This window comes from Kryptolebias marmoratus, linkage group LG22 (genome assembly GCF_001649575.2).
Source record: "Kryptolebias marmoratus isolate JLee-2015 linkage group LG22, ASM164957v2, whole genome shotgun sequence".
NCBI classification, from domain to species: domain Eukaryota; kingdom Metazoa; phylum Chordata; class Actinopteri; order Cyprinodontiformes; family Rivulidae; genus Kryptolebias; species Kryptolebias marmoratus.
The window spans coordinates 2,044,440-2,062,877 of record NC_051451.1 but is presented as its reverse complement, the minus strand read 5'-3'; the positions used below and the strand labels follow the sequence as shown (position 1 = coordinate 2,062,877).

Sequence of the window (18,438 nt, the reverse complement as noted above, 5' to 3'; positions counted from 1 at the left end):
GTAATCATCAAAATTAAACGAAATAAACATTTGAAATATATGAGTTTGTATGTAATGTATGAATATAATATACAAGTTTCACTTTTTAAATGGAATTACTGAAATCAATCTACTTTTTCATGATATTCTAATTTTATGACCAGCACCTGTACACTAAGTACTCTAAACATCTAGAGTTTAGGAAGATGGCGAAGACTGAAAACGTCATCTCCTTGGCGGGGGGAACAAAGACTGGTTCAGGAGCACAGTGCAGGTCACTTCCTCTGAAGTCTTCAAAGCAGACTTTGTTCTGTCAATAAAATCTACACCTTCTTTCTAAAACTAAAACAAACTTTCCTCCTCACCCCCCCCTCTGAATAACTAATACGCTGTAGTACTCATCAGTTTGCAAATGATGGATAAATCTGCTTTCTCGATTTGTTTTTGGTGGTCAACTTTACTAAAATGAAGTTTGTAGTTGAGCCTCATGCACAGAGAAGAAAAAGAGGACAGCCAGGACACGGTGTTGGATTTTGTCTTTTTATTTGTTGAAAGAACAAACACCTTTTTAAGTGGATCAACATTACGGGATTACAGTCAGAGAACCAAACTAAGACCAGATCTGAACTAACTTTAGACTAAGCTGTTTTATCCTTTTAACTGCAGCATCTTGCCAACAGCTTTCAATAAAGAAAATTCTGCTCACCGTCTTAATGACAGCGTGATAAAGGTTTAATTAAAAGTTAACATGTTTTCAACAGTCCTAAAAGCTAAAAGTCTACACATAAAAAAACAATGCATGGCTGACCACAACACACTGTACATGTTGCTGTTCACACTGGTTTTGAGTCAGACAGGTGTCAAAGGTCGGGGTCAGAGGTCGAGAGAAGGTGTAGATGTCTGTTGATTTGTCAGGTCAGGTGTCATAGTGTCATGGCAACAGTCACCTGGGAGACAAGAAGCTGCAGGGTTACTGACAGGTACAAGGAAACAAGGAAACATCTCAGAGTTACTGGCTATTTTGACTAAAAACAGTCAGGAAAAGGAAAGTCCACCCTCTGTCAATGCTGCCGTTTTCTTCTATCAGGACCTGGTCTGTACCAAATTCTAAAATGATTCCAATCTAACCTCAAGTTACAAAAACACCAGATTCCAATGAAGCCAAACTGGAAGAGCTGGAAAAACTATTTTGGTCCCCTCTTCTTTCTAACACTGCTTCAGTTCAGTGATGTTTGCAGATATTTGTTCCTGCTCACCACAGCATTTCAGGTTCTGGACTGACCGGACCACTGCAGCACCCTGATTCTTTTCTTTTTCAGCTGTTCTGTTCTAGATTATGCCTCGTTCACACAGAAAGATTTTTAGGACGATTTATGCCAATCTTAGAACGCCCTGATTGTCGGGATGACTCCTAAGCGATATTCCTGCCATGTGTGGCGTGTTAAGAGTGATCTGGTCCGCTCAGAAGGACGTCAGGACAGCTCCGACATTCACCAAGCTGGACTGTCTTGGCCCGATGTGTTCCCCCAAGGACGAAGGAGAACGCAGCCTGTTGAACGTGACAGGTAGCCAATCAGGAAGCGCGGTGATGTCAGCATGGAGGGGATTCTAAAATGGCTCAAAGTCTGGTGGACATCAGAGATGGAGGACTGACTCGTTGATGTGTGCCAACAATGTGAATGTTTGGGCAACATTTCATGTAAGGCATATCAGAACCAAAATGACAAGGAGAGGAGTTGGACCGAAGCTGCCACCGCGATTTTACAGCCATGTTTGTTGGGATGGTTTGTTTGGATTTCCTGTCTGGAATCTGAATGTTCGTGAGTGAAACCGGTTCATGTGCTCTGCTGCTCCTGCCGTGTGGCTGGACACCACACACTGTCCGATCAAACCTCTCATTCCTAAGGTTTTTATCGCCACGTGTGTGGTCTCTTAGGATTTGAAAGTCAGATGACAATCTTAAAGTCTGCTGTGTGAACCAGGCAGTAGCTGCTGTGTTTGGTCCAACAGATGGCCTCACATCTGACTGCAGAATCCTTCGGTCTACAGAGGAGCTCACGGTGTGCTGACTTGTTTAAGAAATAATGACACGGTGGAATCTGTTGTGTTTTGTTCACTTATGATTAGATTTTAACAATTTTCAAACCTGCATGAAAACTAGATCCATTTTATTATGTCCTGATAAATAAAAGCCCAGAACTGACAGAGAGTGGACTTTATTTCTCCCATAGTTCTTAGAGCACCTCCTTGGAAGTAATTATTCTTAAAAAAAAATCACAAGGTGCTTCACATCCAAAAAGAGCCCAGCAGGTAGACTGCAGCTGACATGAAGGTCTCAGTGTAATAAAGTTTCCTCAGACAGAGAGAAGATTAATGTGTTGTAGTTGAAGTCATATGTCATAAAAGCTGGTTATCCAGATCAACTCGAGCAGTCTCCTGATCCAGAACATTCACTGACATCATGTGCAGAACATTTCAGATGTTCTTTATCTGAGGTCACTAACATTTTACTGCTCAGTCAGCACATCCAATTTAGTCTTTTTGTTCAACAACACACGGACAGAAACTTCAGAAACGTGCAGTCTGCGCCCTCTCTCCATGTTTTTGTACAAAGTAAACCAAAGGCGAGGAAAAAACTGCTTATCGTGTAACATCAAAATCGGGTAGTTCCACTTCCTTCTGTGACCTTTGACACTTACCGTTCAGTCCTAGTAGGTACGAGGGCGTTTGTGAGACTCCTCTCTGGGAGGATCAGCCAGCATCACCTTCATCTTTACTCCATTAATGACCTGACCGTTCAGCGCTGCCATGGCCTCATCAGCACTCTGTGGGACACATCATTCAGTCATTCACAGGGCGGGACATCTCACAGCATCACAAGAGATCATGTGGAACATTTTCAAGGTTCTACCAAAACCGGCATGAGAGGTGGAAGGTGACATGCATTCCTTCAAGGGAAACTAGGCCTTTATTTAAACCCGATCATCTTTATTTGCTCTGAGACTTACCTGCTTGTCAGCATACTTCATGTAGCCAACCTTCCTTCCTGGAACCAGATGGACCTCGATAAGAGAACCGAAGCGACTGCAGAGACACGAGGAGACCCAGAGAGATATCCATCAGTGCTGACTGTTTGAAGAATCGTTTTATAGCAGCATTACTGCGTCATTTACAACCACTGAGCAATCTGCTCCAACCAACCTCAGAGTAACCCAGTGAACCTTTGACCTTCTGCTCCACAGGCAGTTCTTGTCTTACAGTTTTACTGTGGCCGTGTTGTGACAGCATGCAGACCTGCTTCAGTGTTATAAAATGATGCTGCTGAAAACGGTACATTTACCAGTAAATGTCCTCCAGCACGTCGTGGGGCAGAGGGGAGGGGTGGAACACGACAAACAGCCGCTCTCTGGTGATGCTGTCGGGCGGAGCGAGCTTCTTCAGAGCCGGTAAGGTAATGTCTGCCTGAATCCGAGACGCTGGTGAGCAAGAGTAGCCCTGGGAGAGACAGGATGAAATGTTCCGTTTATTTAAAAAGGGCCAAAGCACGTTAATTCATCAGGTGTACATCACATAAATGTGTCAGATTTATCTCTACAGGCCAGTTTTCATCTGAGGTGGATAAATAAAAGAGTACATTCCAACAGATGAACAACTGACAAAAGGCACATGACGTACGCAGGTACACACACACACACACACACACACACACAGAGGGCTGTCAGGGAGCAACAAACAGGACATCAGCAGGTCTGTTGTTTCTGTAAATATTACAAAGCATTCAAACATCTGAGTCCCATTTTTGTTGACTTGTTTCTTAATAAGCTTAATTAGCTAACAGATCAATATAGGAAAAACTAAAGACACAAACTGATCAGTGGCTTCACAGAGCTCAGAGCAAAGACTGGTCCCCAGTAAAACACAGCTCTGACACTCTGAACGATTAGATGAATTTGAACATCCTGTAATCCACTTTGATTAACAAAACAGACTTTTTTATTAAGAAGAGCTCCAATAAACAGTTCAATAAAACTTTTAGCTGAGAAAGCTAACTAAATAAAACAGTATTTTCAGAATATTCCCAGGGATAGCTGTTTCATTATCAATAATCAACTTGTTTAAGCCTGGAATATCCCGTCAGAAGCCTGTGTGGGGTCGCCTCAGTTCAGCAGGAAGTCCTGAATCCAGGATCAGGACAGACTGCTGTTCAGACTGTCAAAGGTGTCCAGGTGGTCCAAACTACGTCCAAAGGCAGGTCAGACTTGTGTTTACTGCAATCCAACTGCAACTGAAAAGCTAAAACCTGTTTTAAACAACCCATAGGATGTCATGTTCCACATGGTAGTGTCTCACTGGGGGGTTCAAGTTCCTCACATGGATCACAGTCCCGTCACAGGACTAATTTTCTCTCAAAGCAGTCTCAGAGTTGTTGCGGGCGACTCCAACCTGTCTGAAGAGGTCAGAAAAGGTCCAGGTCTAAAACCATGCAGATGATTAATAATTATTGAACCGGCTGCAGCCCAGAGAGACACCAGCTGTGGGAGACGTGCTGCAGGATAAGAGACACCTGACTGTCCTTTGTGTCAGACTTTACAGCCCACCATGGTAACAATTTTAATGACATTCACCCAAATTCTTCAAACGAGGGGGAGCCAGAACATGAAGAATCTTACACACAAGTAAGATCTCCGTTCATTTCTTCATGTTTTCTGAGGATAAATTCTCAGGATTAAAACTACAGTTAGTTGAAATTCAACAATAATGATAAATCTGACTTTTTATCGAACATTTTCAAGGTTTGTTTATATCATCTTTCTATTGATTGTAGCATAGTTTGTCCTGTTGGAGTCCAACTAGTTGACAGTAATTCGTATGTGAGAGAAATCCTGACATTCATGTACATTTAGCACTAAAAATGATCATTTTATGTCTGTGTTCAAATGCATACTAGAGTTTTGGCTATAATCACTTTTTAGTTCCATAGTTTGGCAAATGAAAGCAGAAAGTGAACATGGTGTTGTGAAATCGTTTTAATTCAGAACTCACAGGTTTCATCATCTGGCTGCTGGAGGCTCCGTTCCATCCTGAAGTCATTATCTGCGTTTGGACAAACTGCTTCGACATCCGACTGACGGGACTGCACACAAAAACAAAAATGCTGTTTAAACTTCCATCCCAGCACCACACACTCATTCAAATTTACATCACTCTGAAACAAGTCAGTATCAGCAGTAACCAACTAAAACGCTCCACATGGAGCTTCATGATGCGTTCAGGGACACCTCACACCCGTGACTGTTCATTGTAAAACTTCTTTAAATATTAGATTTCTTTATTAAAATGATTTATTTTCCCAATCATTGAGCCTCTCAGACATTACAAAACAAAATGTTGCTTAGATTTATTCATTAAAGCTGACTTTTATAACAAAATGACAATTTTGTTATTTCAGAGACTGAAATATCCAAAAACCTACATTAAGTAAATATTTATGGGAAAACATACATATGTATCAAATATTGCCATTTTACCTGAAAATACTGTTTTTATTTCACTAAGCTCTGAAAGTTAATGTTAGTAAAAGTGAGGAAATAATTACGATTTTTCTTTTTTTTTTTAACTTTCAGTAAGTATTTGAGTAGGAAATAAATATCATGAGTATAAAAACAAACCTAAAAGTTGTCCAAAAGAGATTAAAAGTCACATCTGTTTGCATATTTATTTACTTCTGTGATAAATAAAATGTAAAATACGTAAAGATAATTCACAAGTAAGAAATAAATCATTAGTTCTTACAGATTATTTATTAATCACTTGTTGTTTTTTTATATAAATATGTTCACTTCTTTGTTTATTTACTAATTAGTTGGAGTATTAACTTTCTTATTTACATGTAAAAATATTGGTCTAAATGAAAAAGCTGAATATTGTGCTCCTGATGATTGGGGAGAAAAATCAGGAATCAGAAATGTAATGGAACGGGTCAGTGTCCTAAATAATGCAGGAGACAGGGGGTCAAATTTAGGCAAAATGCCAGGATTTATCTAAATATAAAACCAGATGTAGATGTTTACAAAACGTTTACAATTAGACCATATTTATTCTATTCTAATATCTACTATGAGCTCTGGGTTGATGTTAATTTACATGACCAGTTTTTTGTTTTTAACTTGTGGGCATCGTGCACTTTTGTTAGCACCTTAGTTTATAATATTAAACTTTGACAGTCTTCTTTAACTTCTGCCCTTTCACATAAATGCTCAGTGTTGTTTTAGTAAACATACTGCATGCAGGTGTACACACCTCTCTCCATCGTCATGGAAATACACTTGGATCCTGTTTCCAGGCGGATACTCAAAGCCGTTCAGCTTCTCTTTGGCATAAATCGCCGATCCAAGATTGTTGTAGCGAATCACAGCGTAACCTGGAAGCACGACACACAAAAAGTCTAGTTTTATAGGGCTGACTGTCAGTTCAGAGTCAGACCACTGGACTGTGACTGACGAAGACTAGATGGAGACACTAAACTCAGCATCCCACTGAGTTGGTAGGTTTGTTCAAACAAACCAGCAACATCAGGTCTGACCTCACAGATGAGCTTCTGGAAGAACGGTGAAAAATTCACAGAAACACTCCTAAACCTGTGGAAAGCCTTCCCAGAAGAGTTGAAGCTCTTATAGCTGCAAAGTGTGAGCTAACATCATATTACACCCTGTGGATTAACAATGGGATGGCACTCAAGTTCATATTTATGTGAAGGGAGGCGAGTGAATACTTTTGGCAATACTGTCTATCTAAAATCTTGGGAACTAAATTGAAAAGGGCTCCAGAGCCTGCAACAAATCTGTGGCTATGCTGAGGAGGGGGGGAATCTTTAGGCACCTCATGATTCAACTGAATTCTAATTCAGAAGATCTTTAAAATGGTTATTGATGCATCTGGATTATCTATGATTATCAGGTTTGTGGATAAACACCAGGAGGCAGCTGGTAACACGGAATCTGATCTGCAGACAGAATACAGACTAACTCCTTTATTTTACCCAATTAATATATTTTCATGCATAAAAGTACACAAAATCATACTGTTTAAATCCTGTTAATCACAAGCTTCTGATCAGCTATTAGCATAGATGCTAACTTAACATACGAATCAGAACAATCAAACTTTTTAAATCATTCCTAAAAGTCAGGTTATAACTTCAGCAGCTGTACTCTTCTGTGTTCAGTGAAGAAAAGATGAACAGGATGTGAAAACAGAGTTTTACTGAAACATGTTTCCACTACAGGAAGCTACGGGAACTCTACTAGGACAAACTGAACTTCAGCCCAACTACTCTGCTGACTCACAAAGTGGCAGCACAGATTAATGTGAACAAAATTCATTTGTAACGTCTGAAAACAGATTTAGAATCATCCTTGTCTGTGACGTGTTTCATTTAAAACTAGAACAGTTTTGTCGAAAAGCTGTACGACTCACACAAGAAAACTAAGAACCCTTGCAAAGGTTAGAAGACATTTACAGCCCAAGGGTCACAGCCCAGTGAGAAACTAGCAGACTGAAGAAACACGTTCAATCAATTAGAGACCAGAATAAACGTTAGGGATGACTCTCAGCTGCTACCATGCCAAATTATAGCTCAGTATTGGTGAATTTGATTGAGTTGTAGCCATAGTGTTGGCTAATATAAATTAGCTGTAGTAGCCATCTTGAATTGAGCTGACTCTAAAAGTTAGTCAGCTGTAGATGAACTTCTTCTTCTTCTTCTTTTTTCAGCGGTTCCCTTATCAGGGGTTTCCACAGCGAGTCATCCTCCTCCGTCTAACTCTGTCTTCTGCGTCCTCTGTCCTCCATGTCCTCTCTAACTGCATCCGTACATGTCCCCTTTGTCTTTTTCCTGACAGCTGTGTCTCTAACATCCTTCTACCCATATACCCACTGTCCCTCCTCTGCTCATGTCCAAACCGTCTCAGTCGGTCCTCTAACTTTACCTCCCAATCCTTCAGCCTGTGCTGGACCTCTGATAGTGGCAGATGTACTATCAAGGCCACCTGACTTTTATAACCTCATCAAACACAACATTTTTTGGGACCATTGGATCGAGCTTTTAAAGACAAATCCAACACAATTTGAATTTTTAAAATCAGTCCACTGGTTACCAATTTATCATCAGAATGGGTCTAAATGAATGAAATCCTTAAATAGGCAGCAACAGAAAGTCCTGTGTTTAACTTCCTGGAACTTGGTTCTCACACCGGGCTGAAGCTGAGGAATCGCTCTGATTGGCTGGAAATTCTCAGATTATTCCTTCACAAAGCAGTTAGCTTGGCTCTTTGCCAATGTCTGTCATAAAATGTTTTATTTCATCTGAGTTGAGAAATGAATGAATGATTTAGCTCGATCATTGCCTGACCCATCGTTTATTGTTTATTTAACAGATTAAGAACATGTAGAGGATGAATGAGTTGTGAGGCTACAGGTGGTCTTGCTACATGTACATGCCATGATAACTTTCTGAGAATGTCATTAAAATCCATCCAATGGTCCATGAGCAATGATCGCTCATCTTTCATGCTGACGGACACTAAAGAGCACATTCTTCACAAACAGAATGGAGAAACTTCCAGAACAAATTTTTCCATCATAATATCATTTTTTGGTCAACATCCTTCCACACTGATAGCTAATTATCAAAAACACCCCTTTTTTGCTTTGACTGCAATCCATTAAACCCGTCAGTCATCCCAGATGACTGATATCTTTACTTTGTGTTTGGCTGCTTACCTTTGCCCATTCCAAACGGTTCTCTCTGCAGCTCGCAGTACTCCATCCCAGGGACGAGGTCAAACAGGGCAAAAATCTGCTCCTGGGTCAGTGCGGCCCGCGTGGACAGCATCAGAGTGCGTGTGAATTCACTGTAGCGGTATTCCATGAGCGCGTAGTTCCCGGGATCAGCTGCAGGCATCGCTAACAACATAGAGACAAAATAAGGATCAGTTTAGGCATTTTAGGCCCGTGTCTTCCTGCAACCTGACCCTGGATGGATGGATGGATGGATGGATGGATGGATGGATGGATGGATGGATGGATGGATGGATGGATGATATCCTGGTTATTTTAAGTGATGTTCTGACAAACAGTTATCCGTATTAATCAATCAAACTTCATGTGTTCATACACAATGAGCTTTACACCAGATACAAGCAAAACAACACATAAAAGAAAAGCAACAAACAAGCAAACAAAAGAGGGGAGAAAGTAGAAATGAACAAACAAAAAACATAAATAAAATGCATGTTAAAATAAAATAAGTTACTATTATTATTATTTTCTTTAAAATGAGTATAAAAGTAATTAAGTCTGAATAAAACATGTAAAATAAGTTATATTCAAATGTAATTTGGGTAAAACTCAAACGGTGAAACTAACAGATAAAACTAATACAAAAGTTGGTAAAAAAGAAATTAGACTGAACAGGTGAGTTTTGAGTTTGCTTATAAGAACGTCAGCTCCTAACTTATCCCAGCTGTTCCACAGGCGAGGACCGCGGGAACAACATGGCGCCTTATTGTACAACCAGAAAACCTTATCTGAGGACCTGAGGGGAGTGGACGGCTGAATAAGGTCAAAGTAAGTCGGATAAATAAAATCTTTAAGCACCTTATGATTCAATTCTAATTCAGAAGGCTGCGATCAATCATCGATGCGTTCATACATGAGCAGAGACACAGGCAAACCTAAAAGAAGCTAACTATTCTGCCGTTTTACGATACACTGCTGTAGAAAACATCCTTTCTGATCAGTTTAGGAGGCCAGATGCTCATGCACCAGAATATGGCACAATCTTTCTAGCTGTTGTTGTTGATTACAGTTTTAGTGATTGTCTGAAGCCAAAATCAACCTAACTAGAAACACTCAGAGAGCGCAAACCTCCACCAAGGCCACAGCGTGATTAAAAAACACTCCAATCAGGATCATAATCTGGATCAGCACCAACATTTAATCCATTTTTTTTTTGGTGAAAACCCCAATATTTCCTGAAAATGTCATCCAAATCTGTTCATTAGTTTTTACTTGATTCCTACATCCCATGGTTACATAGTTAGAGTCCAAGGTCACCTGTGACCTTGACCTTTGACCCTGTCACCTGTGGAGTTAAGATTCCTATCATACAGCTGCAGAGGTAGAGAATGGGCTGATCTGTGACCTTGACCTTTGACCGGATCACCCGAGTCTGTCTTCCTTGTTCCATCACCACCTCTGGGACTTTTGGAGTTCGGACAGAAGAGTTGGCTGGTAGGCTAAAGATTTTCTATCAGCCATCATCAGTTCTGCTCAGTGATTGGTGATATATTTGTGTATGTTCTCCATACAGCTGTTTGTTGCCACAAAGAAAACAAAGTCTCTAATTGCTTTGGTTTTATTACAGGGAGTTACTCAAAATGTTTGACAGGAAATTAACCAGATCTGAGCAACTGAAAATAAAAGCTACAGACAAATTTCTTACGCTAAGAACAGACATGTGGTTAACCTCTAACATGGCCTTACTGCCCCGGCCTTCTTCACCCGACCAAACATCTCACACAAAGATAAAACTGGTAGCAGCTCCTCATACAAACTGCTGTTATCAGAAGCAAAACAAAGTCGTATTCCTTGTATCGTTGAGTTACCATAGCTGGAGTAATCTGCTCTGGGTCCCGGTCCTGGTCCTGGTCCTGGTCCTGGTCCCGGTCCTCCTCCTCCTCCTCCTGCAGAGTAATCTTCTGAAGCGTTAGCCTTGAATCGAGGTTCAGCCAGGATGGCCCTGTAAGCTAGAGACAACAGTACAGTTTTAGGTAACAAACACAACAACAAAGCATCATTACTGAAATCTGGTAAATTAATCTGTGAGTTTTCAGAAAACAGACTTTAAATTGTGATGTAAACACTACCATAAGGAATAGTTGATATTTAAAGGATAAATCTGAAGTCAATGCTTCCTTCTTTGAGTCACTTCAAGTGAAACAGTGAAATAATTTGGCACCAACTCACATTTGTCGCAGTTCTCTATTGCGAGGGCAGCTTGGGAGGGCTTGTAGTACCTCACGTAGCCGAGTCCTTTACTTTCACCTGTGGTCCGGTTTTTAATGATGACACAATATTCAATATCTCCATATTCCTGAAAAACAGTCGAGCAAAACAGGCAAAAGATTCAGATTATTACGGCGTGGAGCCATGACAGATGAAACCAGCTAATCACCTGGGTGTATGCATGCATTCGTCTGTTAGCAAAATATCTCATGGACCACTGGACAGATTTTAATCAAAATTTCAGGAAGTAATTAGTGGATGTAGATCAACAAATGATTAACTTTTGGAGTCAGCTCAATTCAACATGGCGGCTACAGCTAACTGACCTTAGCAAACAGAAAAATGGCTCTGACTCGCACAGTTTTACAGATATTAAGCTAACATTTGGTGAGGTAGTAGCTGAGAGTCATCCCCAACACTAACAAATCACGTAAGATCTTTGTTGTAGTCTGGAATCGTTGTCTTCAGGCTCAGTGTCCTGTTGGTGCACGGGGTGGAAAAGATGACAGGTTTGAACACTACAGACAAACATTACTTTGAACGTGTTCTTGAGATCCTCCTCTGTGAAGGTCTTTGGGATCATGACAAAAATCCTCGTCAGGTCCTCATCCTCCACATCTCTGTGTTTTGTGGACGACCGTGACTGAGCAATAAATACCTACACAACAAATCACAAAAAGGGTTAAACATACGCACAGCAGTCTGTAACAACACAATCACAACTGCCAGGAAGTTCAGAAGTAAACAACTGAAATTAAAAAGAAAAATAAGCTGAAAATTTGCCAGCTACTAATCCAAAGATGTAGAGCAAACGATTACAGTGTTTTAGTTAGTCGGAAGGAGTTATTTGAACTTTCAAAAGCCTGTAGATGCATCTGGGGCCTGGTTAAAATACGATGAATGGTGGAGCTCGTGAGCGTCTCTTCTGCTGCTAGCATGTTAGCGTTTCAGTTCATTCTTCTAAGATATTAAAGTAGGCAGCTAACACTGCTTCTCTCCCTTAATGTAACTGCAACCCAGACGTAACCCAGACGTGACCCTACCTTAATTGGTTTAGTATCTTCAATCAACACTTTTCCGTGCATTTCCTCCATAGCTAAGCAGGCCTGTGAGGACTTGGCGAACTTCACGTAGGCGACACCTTTGGACTCTTTTGTTTGCTTGTCTTTGACCACCCAGACACCCTGGATGTCCCCATATTCAGAGAAACTTTCCCGAATCTCATCTTCTGTTATACACCGACTCGTGATCACGAAAAGTCGACTATTGGGAGGGTCGTCGAGGTTCTCGGGCATTTGTTTTGAGGAGCTGTCCTCCATGTTAGCTTGTCTCTGCGAACGTTAAAAGCTGCTGCGGCAGTTGGTGGTGCCTTCGAGTGCTCCTCGGAAAACTCATGTTCAACTTTGAACTCTGACAGTATGGAATGAAAAACAACTATACATTCAAATCAGATGCTTTTTATTTGGTAAGAATCTTCTTTGTTAACAGCCTTCGTAAACTTGCTAGTATTCTTTAATCAAATATTGAATTTATCTCAAGACGATAGTTAACCGTTTACAACCGTCGTGTCACGTACGAACTAAATAGATAAATAAGTTGAAAAAATAAACCAGAGGGACACTATGACATATTTTTAAAAAAAGCTACAAAAAGATAATATTGTTGGTTTGGGATGCATTGCCTGACAAACATGTATTTTGACGAATAATTCCTAGCTGCTACTGAACGTATCACGAGCGTGGCTAAAACAATCTGCACGTGATTGCGTAATGACGTAAAAAGCCGGTGCCTCTTAAGTGAAGTGACCTTCCTTACGTTCTCTACTAACCGCTCGTCGACCGAGGGGGACACGTTGTACCAACGTCCAGAAGATTTTCACCCGGCACATTTTAAAATCTAAAGGTAAGTTGTTGTTTCTTTAACTTTACATTATATTAATTTGTCAGTGTGATATTGAGCCCGCGACCATTTGTTCAGAAAGAGGATGAGAAGGAAAAAAGGCGGTAGTAAGAGTACCGTTAGCGTCCATGTTAGTGAATAGCTCGGTTGCGCTCTTTGCGTAGAGTGTACCGTTAAATAACGCAACCCGTTATAACACTGTAATGCGGCATCAATCTTGGTTTAATTGGTGGTTGATGTTAACATAAAGTTTAAGGATTTCCCCTGGAGATAATTACGAATACGGTAGCTGAAACAGAGGCGTCGTGTGTGCTGTTCCGACAGCGACATTGAAGCATCCTTGACAACCTTGATGGGAGCTGGAGACCCGGCGGCTAATTTTAGTAGCAGGCCAGTCCGGTCGACCCAAGCTGGAAATCGGTCCGTTTTGTTCTGCGAATTAAAAAGTGCTGATCTGAAGTTATTAAATGTATTTTTCCATTTCTAAATGAGATAAATTACCGTAAGGTATTATATAAACCCGGAGCTAAACTCTGCCGCAGTGCTTGCCAGTCAAGCTAGCAACCTGGTTACCATTATTACTCAGGAAATAATAGATGTTTTAAAAACAGTTATTTTAAATCTAGTTCGTAGAAGCGCTTTGAACAAGTACACAGAGGTCACTTGAAGATCATCAGCAGACCTTGAAGCTAAAACCTATAGTATAAAGACTAAATTAGAAGAAACAATGCACAAAGAAATGAAGCTTGTTCGTCCACATGTTTGATTTAAACACCTTCAGCTAAGTTCATTAGTGTTGGCTTCCCTTCACAAGACTTACACACCCAAAGCTGTCCCCATCTGGTTTTATACCATTAAATCTAAGCTTAATTACCCCTCAAACCTGGCCATTTCATCTGGGAGGATTAGGAGGAGAAAATGGCAGCAGTGGCTCAGTTTCCTGTGGGTTTGCTTGAATGAACCTCGGCAGGATGACTGGTGTGTAGGAAAGCCAGCAGAAAGAGATGTCACCTTATGGAAGCAGCGAAGGTCAGACGGCAACACAAAACATCCTTTAGGCAGACAGGATCTGTGACATTACTGACTGTTAGTGTTTATTTTACACAGTAACGACTTATTTAATCAGTGTCTTTTTCTTATTCCTGGCTGTGTCCTGTTTGCCCTCATCGTGTCTCCCCAGCTGATTATTATGGGTGACGTGGATAAAGGAAAGAAGGTTTTTGTCCAGAAGTGTGCTCAGTGCCACACAGTCGAGCAAGGGGGCAAGCACAAGGTGGGCCCCAACCTCTGGGGTCTGATCGGACGCAAGACCGGACAGGCACCGGGTTTCTCCTACACAGATGCCAACAAGAGTAAAGGTCAGTTCAGGCTCTTCTCGGTGGGACTTTATACATGAATGAATTTATTATCATCGTCTGTCACAAAAGGCAGAAGGTGGGCGGTGAAACGACTATAACTGAGTCAGTTTTCCACATATGGATGTAAACTTAGCGGGTGTCATTCACAGCACATACTCTGAGCACTAATGTGTCGCATAAGAACGCTCTAACTCTGCCATTTCACAGCATAAGATAATCTTCATTTAAAACTCTGGCATGAAAAGCAGCAGGCGACGTGCATTCCTTCATGGGATGCTAGGCCTTTTTATTAAACCTCTGTCATAGTTTTTTGTAAAGAAACCAACGGAGATCTGATTTCACATCACGTGGTGTACTTTTTTTATTTCTAGGTATCACATGGAGTGAGGAGACCCTGATGGAGTACCTGGAGAACCCCAAGAAGTACATTCCTGGCACCAAAATGATCTTTGCTGGCATCAAAAAGAAGGGAGAGCGCCAGGACCTGATCGCTTACCTCAAAGCATCAACATCATGAAAAAGTTCCGACAACCTGAAGATTTAACTTTCTTCTTTTTTTTTTTCTGGCCATCTACATCTGTACGGTTTTATGTTTAGTCATTTGTATGGAACATTTGTTTATCTTATTCAGAAAAAGCAGCTCTTCTTGTGAAGTGTCGTTTCATAGAAGTCATACAAGTGAAGAAACATAAAACTGCAGCAGCACTTCTTTTACTTTTTTATTTTAAGAGTCTGTTCTAACAAATCCCACTTTAAAACGTCTGACCTCTTTCAATCTGTTCTTCATGACAACACTTCATTTGTAACTTTAAAAAAAACTAATGTAATGTCAGCAAAGGTGGAGTGATAAAGTGTGGTGCTGAATCTAAATTGTGGATCACAGACTGAACCTGGACAAGGCCTCCTTATGTTACATTACTACTGAAGAACTCCCTCTGAGCTCTGATGTTTCCAGACAAAACACTCGAATCCGCCTCTTCACCGCTAAGAATTGTGGCGTATTTAATATTTATTACTGCCTTTAAAAGCACTATCCATGCTGAGGTGGAGTGTGACACCAGCTGGCAGACATTCACCATGCCTGACAGTGTTGTAGAAGAAAACTAAAACGGTACCATCTGAAGTGAAGGATTTTATTTACCTGGTTTCACAGGCTTGAAAGTGGTTTTATTTGTTTGACTGTAATCTGTATTTTAAAGCTATGTTGTCTAATTGTGGACAGAAAAATTAAAGGATCAATAAAAGGAAAAACTTCACCAGTCAGATGTAAATTTGTTTTCAATTCAAGGTTCTACTGAAGCGTAGTGCAGTTAAATCCTTTTTCAGGTCACCTGAGCTGATGGCATTTTTTTCTGTGACTGCTGACTCAGCATTCACACCTGTTTATAGTTTTCACCATGATTTGTTTCCATGTAACCACTGCAGCATACTTTCAGCTGTTATACCAATTATATATAAAACAAAACCAGGAATAATGTTTGTATCTTTTATATTTATTGAATAATTTAACTTTATTTACAAAAGTCTCCATAGAAATGTGTTGAAATCTCTACAGTTCCTTCAAAAACATTATCTTTAAAATACTTCAGCATACATTTTTGTCACATGCTGCTTTTAGTGTTTAGCTACTTTTAGCCAGCATCTTGCTCCATTCAGCTTTTATTGAACAACTCGACTTCTTCAGCAGTCTGAACTGCACTGATTACAGTTTCTGTGCTTCAGAACAGTTTGTTGAGTTTGTCATCTCTCCTACAGAAAACATTTTAGGCACATCAGAATTTACACGAGTGACCCCAGAACCTCCTGCAGCTCACGGTTCAGGCTTTTTTTAAAGACAGTGTGTGGGGATTACTGCATGTGTACATGTTATACTCCTGTCATCAGGCAGGGACAGACACCTGCTGCGACAGGTGACCCTCGTTAACCTGCAGCACAAACAAGGTCAGCTCATCTGGGAAGCTTTTAGACATGTTGGCTTCTCACCGTTTTCACATGTGAATACAGAATCCTACATGCAGATCTTTTCCTTCAGATATTTAATCTAACCATTAAAGGTCAGCTCATTGTCTGCTTCTTCAGCAGTGTTTAGGTGACTCATTCAGCATTCGCTGCATTTTTGAAGAAAATGCTGTTTATTTTCTAGCTGGTTGAGTGGTAGGATTAATTTACTTTTTGAGCTTTCGTTCTTGATCAAACTAGAGCATCTTGAGCTGATTCGTCTGATTATACCCCTCCAGATAAGACCTTCTGAAAGCGTTGCTTCTTGTCAGGCTGGGGGCCACACCTGCTCCTTTACTGTCTCTGTTATATGATTCTCTGGTGCTCTTCAAGACTTTCTGGGAACAGAGCCAGCTGAAAGCAGCTCGGGCAGGGATTAGCATGACCCCCACCCCCACACCCAAGACCAAAGCTCATCTAACAGCAGCAACGAGACAGGAATGTTTTCAACCAGAGGAGCTGTGTAAATTTAGCTGTTCGGCCGTAAACAACAGAGATTACATGTGGATCGAGTCTACGCTAAACTGTGATAAAAATAAATAAACTTCAGGTATTCATTTTAACTTTGATTTATGTGTTCTTTCTTTAATCAGGAATAAATTATATTTAACCTATATTTCCTGTTAGCTTCAGTAAAGTGATGTTTGAAAAAATAAATAATGAGACATTTGCGGACATTAGTGACACCTGGTGGCCACTTAAGTCACTACAACAAACTTAGAGGAGCAGCGAACAGAACCCAGGTTCTGGGTTTACTGCCCGTCTTTCCATGATGGTTCCTCTTCCACATTGGTTTTCTGCTGCCTGAGACTTTTACTTAGCAGATCATCATTGGGGGCTTTCTTCCTGATGGACTCCAGGATCTGGGTTGTTTCATCCTGTATAGTGGCTCTGATGCTCACTAGTCCTCTGCCTCCCTCCTTTCTCTTAGTGTTCAGTCTCAGGGTGTTGGACTTAAAGTGAAACCCTCCAGGCATTGTGAGGATATATATATCTCTGATTTGTCCGTAATTTTGATGAAAAACATCCTTAAATTGTTCTGTTTATCCTTTGCGGCCTGAATTTATTTACAGTTATATTAAAAAAATAAATTTTGTGTTTTTGCAGATGCTAAATTAAGTAGAAATTGTTAGTTTGGATTTACTACATACAATAAATATAAATTTAGGCATGATGTAAATTAGCAACATCTGACATTATTGAGCCTAATAGTAATTAAACAAAGTTTCTCATCTTAGGTATGTCAAATCTTTTTATTGATGTAGCTATTTCTCAAATATGGCTTTGAAAATGAACGACACCATATTTTTCTGTGCAATTATTGCTGTTCCTTCATCACAGTATTACAAATGCTGCCCAAGGCTGCAAAATCACTGCTGGACAGTCCCAAGGGCTGACCACTAGATGGGAGCAAATATAATCCTTGGGATGAGGAGAATATTCATCAGCAGGCAACAGTGGCCACCTGGGACTGGAAGGAGATAATCCTTCAGGGTGTCGATAGATAGATAGGGGAAAATGAAAAACCTCCAGTGGAATTACAACTGGGACTTGTTATTCTGCCATATTACTTATCATTAGTTTATATTCTGCATTTTTCTATTTGGCCACCAAAGGGCACTATTGGCCCAAGGATTTTTATACTCAGTTACGATATTGAGCCCATCAGTCTGATACCATACTTTATTATTATAGCATTACTGGCATAAAATTTAGCACATAAACAGGTCCAAAACAGTGCAATAGTACGAAGTGGCCAGGAGGATCTGAAACAGCAAGGAAGGGAGCAAGGTGAGTCTCAGGTACAGATTCAGTTTGAGTAGTAGAGCGTAGGTAATAGTTTGTGTTTTCTTTCTTACAGGTATGGAGTGTGAAGAGACGTGGAGGCGGCGAGGTCCAAGAGGAGAGTTCCAGGAGGATCCAGTAATCCAGCGACAGCAGTGGCGGCTCCAGAGATTTTTTTCTGCAGGTGCTAAGGGGGTGCTAAGCATTTTATTGAGGGTGCTAATGAAGAATTATTTGTTCTTACAGTTCTCAACACACACAGACGCAAGCACAAACATATATAATCATATATATATATGGTATATAAATGAAGAACAGAATGACATATACATATGTATCTGTGATAGGCCGA

General features: G+C 40.5%; 2 protein-coding genes across 2 annotated transcripts; one reads left to right on the top strand and one right to left on the bottom strand.

Annotated features, from left to right (window-relative positions):
* Nucleotides 1–498: 498 nt before the first annotated feature.
* rbm45 (RNA binding motif protein 45) lies at nucleotides 499–12,413 on the bottom strand. The gene is made up of 11 exons (XM_017428152.3): nucleotides 12,090–12,413; nucleotides 11,582–11,704; nucleotides 11,008–11,134; nucleotides 10,647–10,787; nucleotides 8,761–8,943; nucleotides 6,280–6,400; nucleotides 5,023–5,113; nucleotides 3,320–3,474; nucleotides 2,988–3,063; nucleotides 2,679–2,804; nucleotides 499–926 (listed from the first exon to the last, which is right to left on the bottom strand). Exons 1-10 carry the CDS (start codon nucleotides 12,363–12,365, stop codon nucleotides 2,688–2,690), a joined length of 1,410 nt encoding a protein of 469 aa, XP_017283641.1. The 5' UTR covers nucleotides 12,366–12,413; the 3' UTR covers nucleotides 499–926; nucleotides 2,679–2,687.
* A 378-nt stretch (nucleotides 12,414–12,791) lies between these two features.
* LOC108242985 (cytochrome c iso-1/iso-2) lies at nucleotides 12,792–15,563 on the top strand. Its single transcript, XM_017428154.3, has 3 exons — nucleotides 12,792–12,948; nucleotides 14,126–14,303; nucleotides 14,675–15,563. Exons 2-3 carry the CDS (start codon nucleotides 14,135–14,137, stop codon nucleotides 14,818–14,820), a joined length of 315 nt encoding a protein of 104 aa, XP_017283643.1. The 5' UTR covers nucleotides 12,792–12,948; nucleotides 14,126–14,134; the 3' UTR covers nucleotides 14,821–15,563.
* Nucleotides 15,564–18,438: the final 2,875 nt, after the last annotated feature.